The sequence below is a fragment of the Lepidochelys kempii genome, chromosome 13 (assembly GCF_965140285.1).
Source record: "Lepidochelys kempii isolate rLepKem1 chromosome 13, rLepKem1.hap1, whole genome shotgun sequence".
NCBI classification, from domain to species: domain Eukaryota; kingdom Metazoa; phylum Chordata; order Testudines; family Cheloniidae; genus Lepidochelys; species Lepidochelys kempii.
In genome coordinates, this window is record NC_136392.1 from 1,296,095 (window position 1) to 1,308,541 (window position 12,447).

The 12,447-nt window shown below is 53.7% G+C and overlaps 1 protein-coding gene across 1 annotated transcript; it reads right to left on the reverse strand.

Moving 5' to 3' along the window:
- Positions 1–644: 644 nt before the first annotated feature.
- LOC140897323 (WAP four-disulfide core domain protein 18) lies at positions 645–6,065 on the reverse strand. Its single transcript, XM_073309802.1, has 4 exons — positions 5,967–6,065; positions 5,272–5,415; positions 4,739–4,873; positions 645–956 (listed from the first exon to the last, which is right to left on the reverse strand). Exons 1-3 carry the CDS (start codon positions 6,040–6,042, stop codon positions 4,740–4,742), a joined length of 354 nt encoding a protein of 117 aa, XP_073165903.1. The 5' UTR covers positions 6,043–6,065; the 3' UTR covers positions 645–956; position 4,739.
- Positions 6,066–12,447: the final 6,382 nt, after the last annotated feature.

Genomic DNA, 12,447 nt, shown 5'->3' on the forward strand with positions numbered 1-12,447 from the left:
AGTGAGCTGGAGCCTGCCTGAGCCCTTGGGTGAGGGGTGGAGCGTGCCAGCCCCTGGGCTGTGGGGCCAACTGAGGCTAGACAGCCGGGCGGTCTGCAACGGCGGCGGCCCCCTGCCATCAGGTGGTGACCGGCCAAAGGTTTGGTTGTTTTGTCATTTCTGCTGAACTTGGGTAAATGATGCTGTGGCCCTGGATGGGACTGACCCCTGTGGAGTGGCCTGGCCAGAGGGCCAGGGACTCCGACGCCGGGCAGGTCAAAGGGCCGTGGGGGAAACTGAGACAGAGTTGCTGCGTTGCTACGTCTGCCACAAGGGGGCGTGCTGGAGCTGCACCTTTGCTGCTGTGCCCTAGAACGAGCAGGAGGGTGAGAGAGAGGCATGTTGTTCTACAAGGGACTGGGGTTGGACTGAGCCCTGGGTTAGCTCTGGGGGCCCTGGGGCTGGTCTCAGATCGGGTCAGCCCTGGAGCACGTTGCTCTCTGAGTGAATTTTCTCCCTTTGAGAGCTGTGGCTCCAAACAGGAACATCAGCGCAGGCCTGGCCTGGCCCAGCCGGGGGTCTCATGATGGGGGTCCTGGGAGCTGCGAGAAGTGCGCGGGGCACCAGCCCAGGCTGCAAGCTGCGGGGGATAAAGCAGAGGTGGGTTAATGAATCACACGTTTATTAAGAGAGAAAAGGTTCTTTGCAAAACACAGTGGCCTGAGCTGGCCAGAGAGGAACACACCCCAAGGCTGCAGGAACAGCCCCTGGCTCCCTGGCCAGGGGCCCCAAATTCAGGACACAAAGCAGTCCCTCAGGAGGGCACCCCCGAAACAGTTAATGGCGGGCAGGGGGTGCTTGGGAGATAAGCTACCAGAATGGAAGAGCGACTGGGCCAAGGAGCATCTTCCCCAGCCCTTGTAACAGGTGGATCCCAGGGCACCAGCACTCACAGGCCTGGGGAGGGAACACAAGCCCTGGAGAGAAGGAGGGGACATGAGTTAGAGACTTGAATGAGCCTGAGTTCTATATAATGGCCCCGGCCCCCACGCTGTGTTCTGCTCCGTTCCGCGTCCACTACTGCAGCATCCGACCATCCCGCAGGACTGAGCTAGGAGACATGACAAAGTGTGCGTTCAGTGGCGTTCCTCTGGGGATTCGCTGCCTGGGCTCCCCAGAAACCCAAGCCACCTGCTTTCTCCCCAGATTATAAACAAGACAACTGTTTTCCTTCTAAATCACATCTAACAGGCTAAGCTGTATTGTCCCAGATACTGCACACCTCTCTGCCCTGTGAATCAAACTCTCTCTCTGTACATTTCAGAGTAGCAGCCGTGTTAGTCTATATCCGTAAAAAGAACAGGAGGACTTGTGGCACCTTAGAGACCAACCCATTTATTTGAGCATGAGCTTTTGTGAGCTACAGCTGCATCCAGTGAAGTGAGCTGTAGCTCACGAAAGCTCATGCTCAAATAAATTGGTTAGTCTCTAAGGTGCCACAAGTCCTCCTTTTCTTTCTCTGTAGATTGTCTCTTGTTCTATTGTAAGCCCAAAATTGTGAAAGGCAAGTCTGCACTCAAACAACATCTGGAGTGTATCCACCACATTTACAAGATGTTAATGGATTTTGCTTGTTTTCATGGTAGAGGACGGCTGCACTCTCGAAGGCAGAGGCACTGGATAGCTCGAGAAGGAACCTGAACAATCTAATCACCAAACCAGGGTACAACTTTGAATTATTAAAATAAATTGCTTAAAAGGGGGGAAATTTCAATGAATAACATGAGCTAATTCTGAACTACGGCCCTTGAAATGAACCAAACCTCAAAAGCCTCTGCTGAGAAAGATATATGACGAGACAACTGGCTCTGTGGATGAGGGGAAAGCAGTGGACGTGTTATTCCTTGACTTTAGCAAAGCTTTTGACACGGTCTCCCACAGTATTTTTGCCAGCAAGTTAAAGAAGTATGGGCTGGATGAATGGACTATAAGGTGGATAGAAAGCTGGCTAGATTGTCGGGTTCAACGGGTAGTGATCAATGGCTCCATGTCTAGTTGACAGCCAATATCAAGCGGAGTGCCCCAAGGGTCAGTCCTGGGGCCGGTTTTGTTCAATATCTTCATTAATTATCTGGAGGATGGCGTGGATTGCACCCTCAGCAAGTTTGCAGATGACACTAAACTGGGAGAAGCGGTAGATATGCTGGAGGGTAGGGATAGGATACAGAGGGCCCTAGACAAATTAGAGGATTGGGCCAAAGGAAATCTGATGAGGTTCAACAAGGACAAGTGCAGAGTCCTGCACTTAGGACGGAAGAATCCCATGCACCGGTACAGACTAGGGACCGAATGGCTAGGCAGCAGTTCTGCGGAAAAGGACCTAGGGGTGACAGTGGATGAGAAGCTGGATATGAGTCAGCAGTGTGCCCTTGTTGTCAAGAAGGCCAGTGGCATTTTGGGCTGTATAAGTAGGGGCATTGCCAGCAGATCGAGGGATGTGATTGTTCCCCTCTATTTGACATTGGTGAGGCCTCATTTGGAGTACTGTGTCCAGTTTTGGGCCCCAACCTACAAGAAGGATGTGGAAAAATTGGAAAGAGTCCAGCGGAGGGCAACAAAAATGATTAGGGGACTGGAACACATGACTTATGAGGAGAGGCTGAGGGAACTGGGATTGTTTAGTCTGCGGAAGAGAAGAATGAGGGGGGATTTGATAGCTGCTTTCAACTACCTGAAAGGGGGTTCCAGAGAGGATGAATCTAGACTGTTCTCAGTGGTGGCAGATGACAGAACGAGGAGTAATGGTCTCAAGTTGCAGTGGGGGAGGTTTAGGTTGGATATTAGGAAAAAAATGTTCACTAGGAGGGTGGTGAAACACTGAAATGGGTTATCTAGGGAGGTGGTGGAATCTCCTTCCTTAGAGGTTTTTAAGGTCAGGCTTGACAAAGCCCTGGCTGGGTTGATTTAGCTGGGGATTGGTCCTACTTTGAGCAGGGGGTTGGACTAGATAACCTCCTGAGGTCCCTTCCAACCCTGATATTCTATGATTCTATGAAAGTGACTGAATAAATCTGTTCTACACCAGAGTCATCTAGTGGGTACAGAGGGAAGCAGCAGAGAACTGGAGAGCTGAAATCTGATCACCCAGATGGCAAGTGGGCACTAGCCATCAGAGGGGGCCTGGCTTCCCCTCCCCCAACAAGCCCTGGAGTCAGGGTATGTTAAGCTGAGGTCGCCACTGGGCTCAGGAAGTAGCTGCAGAAGCCCGAGTGGGACCAACAGCTGCCAGGAGCAGCTGTGTGGGAAGGACTCTTCTCCCAGCCCCGGGTTAAGAGAATAAGAAGTGAGATTTAGGTTGTGTTTCCCCTAATATCAGAACTGCAGGTTTCTTGCTAAAGCCTGGGCTGCACTCAAAAGTCAAATTGACCCTGCTCTGTCACTCCGGGTGTGAAAAACCCGCACCCCTGAGCAGCGTAAAGTGACCTAACCGCGGTGCAGACAGCGCCAGGTCACTGGGAGAATTCCTCCCTCGACCTAGCCACGGCCTCGCGGGGTGGTGGATTCCCTGCCCTGTGGGAGACCCCTGCCCTCGGTGTAGGTAGCGTCTGAGCTGAAACGCTGCAGCGGCTCACATGCAGACAAGCCTGAAGTCTATGCTCCCTAGTGAGACCGCAGGTAACCTGTGATAGATGTTAACTAATGCTGTATGCAAGCGCACCAAGCAAACGGGCCTAAGAGATTTGAACCATAGCTTTAAGCAATTGCTTTTGATATTCTAAACTCGCCCCTTTTGGACCCATTCATTCTAATAGCAGGGACCACACTCTTCAAAATGCCTGAAAGAGAAGTGCCTCCTTAGTCCGCGGAGAAACACTGGCCGGGCGATGAGTGTGTTAGACCCTACCGAACTGGCAGTCATGTGTCAGTGCAACAAGAAATCTCAGTGATTTGCATTGTTCTTTGGTGCACTTGTTGAGCCTCAAGCCTACGCTCTGACAATTGCTTGCACGACTGTATTTGTGTTCAGCCCAGGCCCAGAGCTTTGTGCCCGCACGTGATTGGTGAGCTGTCGATGGCGAACTGGTGCCAGTCTGTCGGACGGTTAAGAATAACTCAGTGCCTTGGTGTGAGAAATCCTGCCCAAGTTAAATGGTGAATTTAAATTAGTAAGCTCCCTGGACTCCCTAAAAGGGTGTTCTCCTACTAGAGCCTGTGCGACTATCCCCCATCACACGGACCCTATTGGCAAGCCTAGTTTGTTAGATTTCAGCTTTAAAAAATCTAACCAGCCCCTCGGAAAACTCCTAAGGTGCCCCCCGTTCAAGCTTGTCACCGGAGGTGCTGAGTGACGGGCTCACTGTGCCTGGGCCCTGCGTCTCATCTCTGCTCTGCACTGCTGCTCCCTAGAGATGCTCTGAATTCCAGGGTCACCACGAGAGCGCGAGCAGCTGCCGGCCCGGGGAACCCAGAGCTGGTGCAAGTGGAGTCCAGCTGGTCTCTCTAGGAACGCCCCGGCCAAGGCTACAGCCTGTAACTGCCCACAGATGGGCCCAGCCAGGAGAGAGGAATCCACTTCTGGCTTCAGCTAAGACACCCAGCCCTGGGCAAATTGGCAGGTCCTGGTTTCTCAATGAGTGATCCCGACTCCTCCCATTGTCCATTAGCCCTGGAGGTGGAGTTGTGGGGTCCTGTGATTGGAACATCCCCAGTGTCCGAGCCTGGGGCAGGGCTCCGAGCAAAGCGATTCCCCTAATCCTACCTCACATTACTGTCGTGCAGACGTGGCCACATCCGTTGCTGCAGCACTTCTGCCTCCTGCGGCACTGCGCATCAGAACTGCACAATTCCACACAAATGCTGATGCCAGCTGGCCTTGGACAAACGCCGGGTCTCCCTGCAGCACAGAACAATCTCCTGGCAGTCACACCCCCTGGAGACACCAGCTCAACCCTACCCGCTCCACGTGAGGACGCAGGGTGGGTGTGAGCCAGGGTGTGAGTGGGAGGGAAGTGGGTCGGGCTAGGGATGAAGAGATACCCTGCCGCCTGCCCCCGGCCTCGTGAGCTGGGAGCTCACCATAGGGGAGAGGAAAGAAACCACCCCATCCAGTCTGAGTAGAGACTCTGAGGCCGGTGGCTGGGGGCAGCGGGATCATCCAGGGCTGGTTAATGGGGCTGCGGTCCTGTCCCTTCCCTGAGTGACCCCAACCTCTCCTCCCTGCTCATCCCCCCAAGGTGCTGGGAGTGTCCGAGTCCAGGGCAGAGTCTGACGTGAACCTGGGTCTGACCTCACCTCGCGGTCGGGTTATTGGTGTCATGCAGACGTGGCCACACCCATTGCTGCAGCACTTTCGTCCTGGAGGACAGGAATCGTCCCCCCGGCATCTCTCCACACAGATCCCTGGGCCTCGGATGTTGGGGCAGTCTCCAGGTCGCACTGCAATGCAGAATAGGCACACGGCAGTCAGGCAGTATCGTCCTAAAGCTGCCCTGACTCTGTCTCCGCCTCGCTGCATAGCTGCTGCCTAGGACAGGCCCCTGCCTGCAGGCTTCCTGCTCCGCACTTAGAGACCTGGTACCCAGAGCTTCCCGCCGCTATGCGGACTCCGGTGCCCGCTCGTCCCTTCACCCTGGTCGAGGGCCCCAGCCTGCTGCTGAGCCTGGAACGGGTGAGGAGACCTGCTCGCCAAACCCCGCATGCCGCATGCAGCCAGCAGGACTCACCTGGCCCCACCGAGGAGGTGGGGCGCCTGCCGGCTTCTGGGAGAGGAGAGTCACAGAGCCCAATGGCAACAGAGCCCTGCCCTGAGCCCTTCTCCTCCCAGCTGCACTCGCGGGGCCAAGGCCAGGAGTACCAGCTGCTTGCCCAGGGCAGGCTCCCGTCGTACCTATGAACAGAGCAGGACAGGAGGGGACGCTGCCACCATGGCCTGGGCTGGGCTGGCAGGAGGCTCCTCTCCGCTGACCTGAGCTGCTCTCTCTACTCACCTTGAGCAGCCGCAGGCGGCAGCTGGGCCCAGACGGCCAGGAGCCCCAGGAGGAGGACGATGGCCCCTGACTTCATGGTGCTGCCGGGAGCTGGGTCTGAGTGCCTAGGGCTGAGCCGGGCTGGGATTTAAACCCTGGCGCAGGCGGGGCTGGGTGGGAGAGGGAGGGGCTGGCTTGCAGCTGAGCAACAGGGACCTAACTTCCTCCTGACTCCATTTCACAGGAGAACTTGTGCCGTAGCCCTGAGGGCCTGTCCTGTCCCTCTGGGCAGGGCCGGGCTGTTGAGAAATCGCCTTGGAAGGCGGAGAGCCCAAAGCTGTATGTGGGGAGATGTTGCCTGCGCCGTGTGGGATGGGGCTCCCCCAGAGAGGGTGGCAGGAGCAGCTCAGGGGGGTCCCACCATGTTCTGCTCACCCCGCAAGCAAGGATAACTGTCCCTGTGGGGTGGGCTGGTGCCTGGATGGGCAGCTCACAGATTCACAGGCTATGTCCACCCTTGGAGCTCAGGGGGAATTGCCAGCTCCGGCAGACATGCTCTCATCCAGCTAGTGAGCTAAGAACGGGAATGTCGCCGGGGCAGCGGGGCCATGGTGGGTGGCGGCATGAGGCGAACTGCCTGGAGGACATACCCCTGGGGTTCGTCCATACTCGGGATGCCTAACCCATGCCCTGCTCGCCGCTGACTCCGGCTACACTCCCTGTTGAGTGCACGAGCTGGATGAGAGCTAGTGTGGGACTCACGGCCCTGGCTCCAAGTGTGGACAGAGCCACAGAGTGTCAGGCCAGAGGGGCCATTAGCTCATCAAGTCCGACCTCCTGCAGGGCACAGGCCAGACCATTTCCCTCCCCAGGCTGTGAGCCCAGGGATTGTGTTTGGCTAAAGGGCTGGCGCCGAATGCCATGCGTGGCAGTGGTGGGCGGCTGGGGGGAGTGACCGGGGGGCAGTGGCCATGGGGTACCTGGGAATCAGGATTCTCTCTCTCTTTGTTCCTGCCACTGGGATGTCGTTAGGACGGAAGCCCTGAGATAGCGTCCCTGCCCCCATCCTGCTGTCATTAGCAATCAGAGAACAGTCCTGCCCTGGCAGATCCAGCCACAACGCCTGACGCCCAACGGGGCTCTTCAGCGGGGATTCCACAGGCCAGCTGCACTCTGCAGGGGAGAGTCTCTAGCTGCTGCTAAATGTCAGGCCCCTTTGGTCGATGTTTTGACCCTGCTCCGAGCTGCGGCCCAGGGTGAGCTGATCCCCTGGCCGGCTGGGGAGGAGTGTGAGGCCCAGTGAGGAACAGCTCCTGGTGAAACGGCCCGAGTGACTGGTGGAGAAAATGGACCAGGAGCGGGGAGCAGAGTGTGCGTCAGGAGAAGAGGGTCTGGCACATTCCGCACGTGTCTGTTCTCAGGAGCACGAGGACTCCAGCCCAGACTCCTGGGAACTCAGACCAGAGCCCCCCTACCCCCAAGTGTCCCAGCAGGAACATCCTGACTGATCCTCCCCCGGATGATCCTAGGCGTAGTTTGACTCTGTGCGTGGGGGGCTCCCGCCAGGCCAATGGGGCCGCGCATTCTGAGGGAGGCAAATTCTGCGCCTGCCTGAGACTTGCAGGGCTGGGCCCGCCGTGGGGTCACCGCTGGCCCGTGGGGCTGGGCGCCTGCCCTGGTGTTTGTTTGGGTCTTCCACAGGGACCCGGGGGGGGGGGATTTTATCAGGGCCGGGGGTGGCTAATGCACAGGAGCCCCCAGCCGGGGGGGGCATTGGAAGCCATGGCTGGAAATCACTCTGTCTCCAGGGGCTTGGGCAGGATTGGGCCTCCCCACTCCAGCCCGTGGGTTTCCTGTTGACTCCCTGTGTGCTCATGTGCTGAGGCATGGGCGGTGGGCAGGTAGCAGGGGTGTCGTAGGAGAGCTCGGGCTCCTGGTGAGGGCCAGGACAGGGCTCTCGGGCTCCACCAGCCATTGCCTTGCCTGGGTGGGTGGGTCAGGGAAGTCTCAAGCGCTGTTCAGCTCTGCTGCAGCCCCGGGGCTGTGATGGTGGCTGCGGAGTGTTCGGGGCACTAAGCTCAGCTGTTCAGCCCTGGCGTGAGGGCGGGGGTTGGCCGTCCCATGTCAGCCACACCCTGAAAACTCTCCCGCTGCTCAGCAGCGTCTGTTCTCGAGGGCGTCACACCGAGGGATGCTGGGAGCAGCAGCCCCACCGGGAGGCCAATGCATTCACTTTGCCGTACAGTTACACAGGGTGCCCTGCTACACATGTGCCCCATCACTGGCAGGATCTGGGCCTGGGATATAAGCATGGTGGGGCAGGGAATGTGTCTTTAAAGAAGTGTTTTTACATCCCTAGTGCAGTGGGGCTGGGATTGCTGACTGGCTCGCTCAGGTACTAGTCCAAGATAAAAGACCTATTTTGATTTAACTTGCCCCTGTGGGGTTTTTTACAGGGTGACTCCCACTGCAGCTACGTTTGCAAACCTGGAAGTGGTGCTGGGGACAGGGTAGCTGCTTCATGCCCTGTCTCCTCTGCTCCATTTCCCCTTGCCCCCCACCCCTTTGTTCAGCCAGGCTGAGGTTTGACGACCACCCTGCACTCCGGGCCACCCTCCAGCTGCTCAGAGCTGCTGGCAAGGCTGGGGCTGGCTGGCGGCTCACTGGCTATGGCCTCCCCTGCCATCGGGCAATGCCCAGACCTGCTGCTTCTCTACAAAGAGCAGCAGCTTTTCCTGCAGGGCCTCAGTACCAACAAGAGGAAGAAGATCCCCAAGCGCTCGGCTTCTAGGAACATGAAGCAGTGGAAGTGGCAGCTGCCACCAAAGTAGCAGCCAGCAGCGGGGGCTGCAGCCGGAAGACTGAGGGTAAGGGGAGGTGGGGCATGACTCAAGCTCTTCGGGGGGAAGCCTAAGCTTTAAATTGCACCCTCCTCCCACTATCAACATCTACGGTTGGGTGGCAATGCCCCCCCAGGTCCCCCCATCTCATAAAAAATACAGCCAAGTGCCGAGAAGGTTTGGTGTTTTGTAAACCCCACTAGACACCTAGCTGCATCTTTGGGTGTGTAAAAGGTTTTGAAACTCTGTCCTTAAGGCACTGGTGTGGGGTCAGACAGGAAGTTCCTGGGGGGAGCAGAACCCAGGTCTCTCAGGGCCAGCTCCCTGTCCAGAAGACCAGCCACTCTCTCTGCTGTATGGTGCAAAAAGAGAGGACTCTGATAGTTGGGAGCAAAACCAAGCTGGCCAGTTCTCGGAGACTCCAGCACACGGTCCCAGGCAGCTAGGAAGGAGGTCATGGCTGACAGCATGAAAAGCAGCACAGAGATCAGGAAAGCTGGAGAATGAGAGTCAGATGAGAGGAGATGACTTAACTCCCCAGGGGTGGCAGGTTTGGCCTGAGGCTGGGCTGTACAACAATGGCTATTGGGCAATTTTACATTTTAACTGAAAACCATTTTGTTCAGTCATTTTTTGTCCTGAGTTTGAGAAAAGGAAGGAATGAGAAAGTGTCATATAAGGTATCCGATGTGTTTATGCCTCAATTTCTTTGGGTTTCAATTGTACCCAGGCCAATTCCAGAACAAAGAACAGAAACTGCATCCACAGAGTCCATAAAGCTGACAATTATTGTCATGATTTGTATTATTCACTGAGCACCATCGGTGTGCTCAGCACTGTTCAGAATATGCCAAAAAATCCAGTCCCTGAGCCAATGCATATACGATGTGCAACTCTCGATAAGATGGCTCAGATATTTAAGGACGAAGTGTATAGTTATTGAGCACTTGTTAACATCTGTGAGTGGAGGCACCGATGGCAACAAAAGTTTTCCTGGATTAAGCACTAGAAGATTTAACCCGCCAACTTTCTTTCAAGAAGAAGAGCTGCCCAGAGCTCCTGTGCCTGCATATTTTCCTTTCCTGCCTGCCGTGGCCCTGATAGACCTCAGAAGATTCAATTCTTTCTCAACTTTAAAAAGCAGAATTTTCTTGGTGTTTGGTTTCAAATATTCTCCTGTGAGAACTGCAACTCAGTCACTGTAGTGTTGTGTTGAAGAGCCTTCGGTGAGAGACATCCCTTAAGGGAGGATCTAATAATGGAGATTCTCTATGTCCTAGTGAGGAGGAGAGGATGGAAGATGATAAAATACAGGTAGGATCTGATGAGAAACAGTCAAATGAAAAAAAGTCGCATTCAATTACATCATGTAATGGCAGACAGCTAAAAAGTGATATGTTTTTAAAGGGCTTATATACAAATGCTAGAAGTCTAAACAATAAGATGGGTGAACTAGAGTGCCTCATATTAAATGAGGCTATTGACATAATTGGCATCACAGAAACTTGATGGAATGAGGATAATCAATGGGACACAGTAATACCAGGGTACAAAATATATCAGAAGGGCAGAACAGGTCGTGCTGGTGCGAGAGTGGCACTATATGTGAAAGAGAGCATAGAATCAAATGAAATAAAAATCTTAAATGAACCAAACTGTACCACAGAATCTCTATGGATAATAACTCCATGCCCTAAGAAGAAGAATATAGTGGTAGGGATATATTACCGACCACCTGACCAGGATGGTGATAGTGATTGTGAAATGCTCAGGGAGATTAGAGAGGCTATTAAAATAAAATACTCAATAATAATAATGGGGGATTTCAACTATATGGGTGACTGGGCAACAAAATGGCAGATGAAATTCAATGTTGATAAATGCAAAATAAGGCACATTGGAAAACATCATCCCAACTACACATATCAAATGATGGGGTCTAAATTAGCTGTTACCACTCGAGAACGAGATCTTGGAGTCACTGCGGAGAGTTCTCTGAAAACATCCACTCAATGTGCAGCAGCCGTCACAAAAGTGAACAGAATGTTGCAAATCATTAAGACCAGGATAGATGATAGGACAGAAAATATCATATTGCCTCTATATAAATCCATGGTACACCCCCATCTTGAATACTGCGTGCAGATGTGGTCTCCCCATCTCCAAAAAGATATATTGGAATTGGAAAAGGTTCAGAAAAGGGCAACAAAATTGATTAGGGGTATGGAATGGCTTCTGAATTAGGAGAGATTAATAAGACTGGGACTTTTCAGCTTGGAAAAGAGACGACTAAGGGGGGGATATGATAGAGGTCTATAAAATCATGACAGGTGTGGAGAAAGTAAATAAGGAAGTGTTATTTACTCCTTCTCATAACACAAGAACTAGGGGGTGTGAGGATGCCATGCAGCAGGGAGGGGGGAGTGTTGACCTGGGAATGTGTCCTGGGGAGGGGAGACCTGAGAGCCTGTCACCTGAGCCAGGAGGGGGAGGGGGAGGTAACACCTCTGCCCAGGAATGTGAACAGAGGCTGCAGAAGGGAACCTGCTGGGGGGATTTAGTTTCAGTTTGGGGCTGGGTGGAGGAACACAGGGAACCCCAGGGCTGGGGTCTAAGCTCCCTGCTCCCCCAGAAGGACTTGACTGAGGGGTCCTGGGTGTGCCCACAAGCTCTGTTTTGGACTGTGTTCCTGTTGTCCAATAAACCTTCTGTTTTACTGGCTGGTTGAGAGTCTCAGTGAAGCCCAGGAAGAGGGGTGCAGGGCCTGGACTCCCCCACACTCCGTGACAGGGGGTCACCAAATTAAATTAATAGACAGCAGCCTTAAAATAAACAAAAGGAAGTATGTCTTCACACAGCGCACAGTCGACCTGTGGAACTTGTTGCCAGAGGATGTTGTGAAGGCCAAGATTATACCAGGGTTCCAAAACGAACTAGATAAGTTCCTGGAGGACAGGTCCATGAATGTCTATTAGCCAGGATGGGCAGGGATGGTGTCCCGAGCCTCTGTTTGCTAGAAGCTGGGAATGGGGGACAGGGGATGGATCACTTGATGATTCCCTGTTCTGTTCATTCCCTCTGGGGCACCTGGCATTGGCCGCGGTCGGCAGACAGGACACGGGGCTAGGTTGGCCTTTGGTCTGACCCAGTCTGGCCGTTCTGATGATCTTATGTAACGAGCCTTTTAACAGAAGGGAAAGCAGTGTTGCCAGCTCTCATGTTTTAGTCATGAGTCTCATGATAATTATTGGTTTCCTTAAAGGCCCAGCTCCTGGAGTCAAATGGATCTGTGATGATTTCTGCCTTCATTCATAAAGAAAAATGAAGTTTCTAGCCCTCGTGACTGTGGAGAAAGCTTCAAATTGTGACCCCAGGGCACCCTACAGGCTCAAAAAGCAGAAGGCAAATGAAAAGAACCCCACATCTGGTATATTTACATCATCTCAGGATTTTAAAGGCAATCTCATGATTATTGAACATGTGGGGTTGGCAATACTGTGAAAGTGACTTGAAAGTGTCAGTTTCATTCCTGTTTAAGGTTCATTTCTAGTCTAAATTTGTAGTGAGGTAACTCCCCTTGAGCCCCAGGCAGATGCAGTATAAACTCATGGGGGCTTGCCCTAGCAGGATATTTCCAAAATTAAATGATCTATTCCATGCTT

What these genes read in the sequence shown, in the direction of transcription:
- LOC140897323 (XM_073309802.1), bottom strand. Translation starts at nt 6,042, where the DNA reads ATGAAGTCAGGGGCCATCGTCCTCCTCCTGGGGCTCCTGGCCGTCTGG. An exon ending in GCCGCCTGCGGCTGCTCAAG is followed by an intron (nt 5,416 to 5,966) that starts GTGAGTAGAGAG and finishes TCTGCATTGCAG; the next exon opens with TGCGACCTGGAGACTGCCCC. An exon ending in ACCAATAACCCGACCGCGAG is followed by an intron (nt 4,874 to 5,271) that starts GTGAGGTCAGAC and finishes TCTGTGCTGCAG; the next exon opens with GGAGACCCGGCGTTTGTCCA.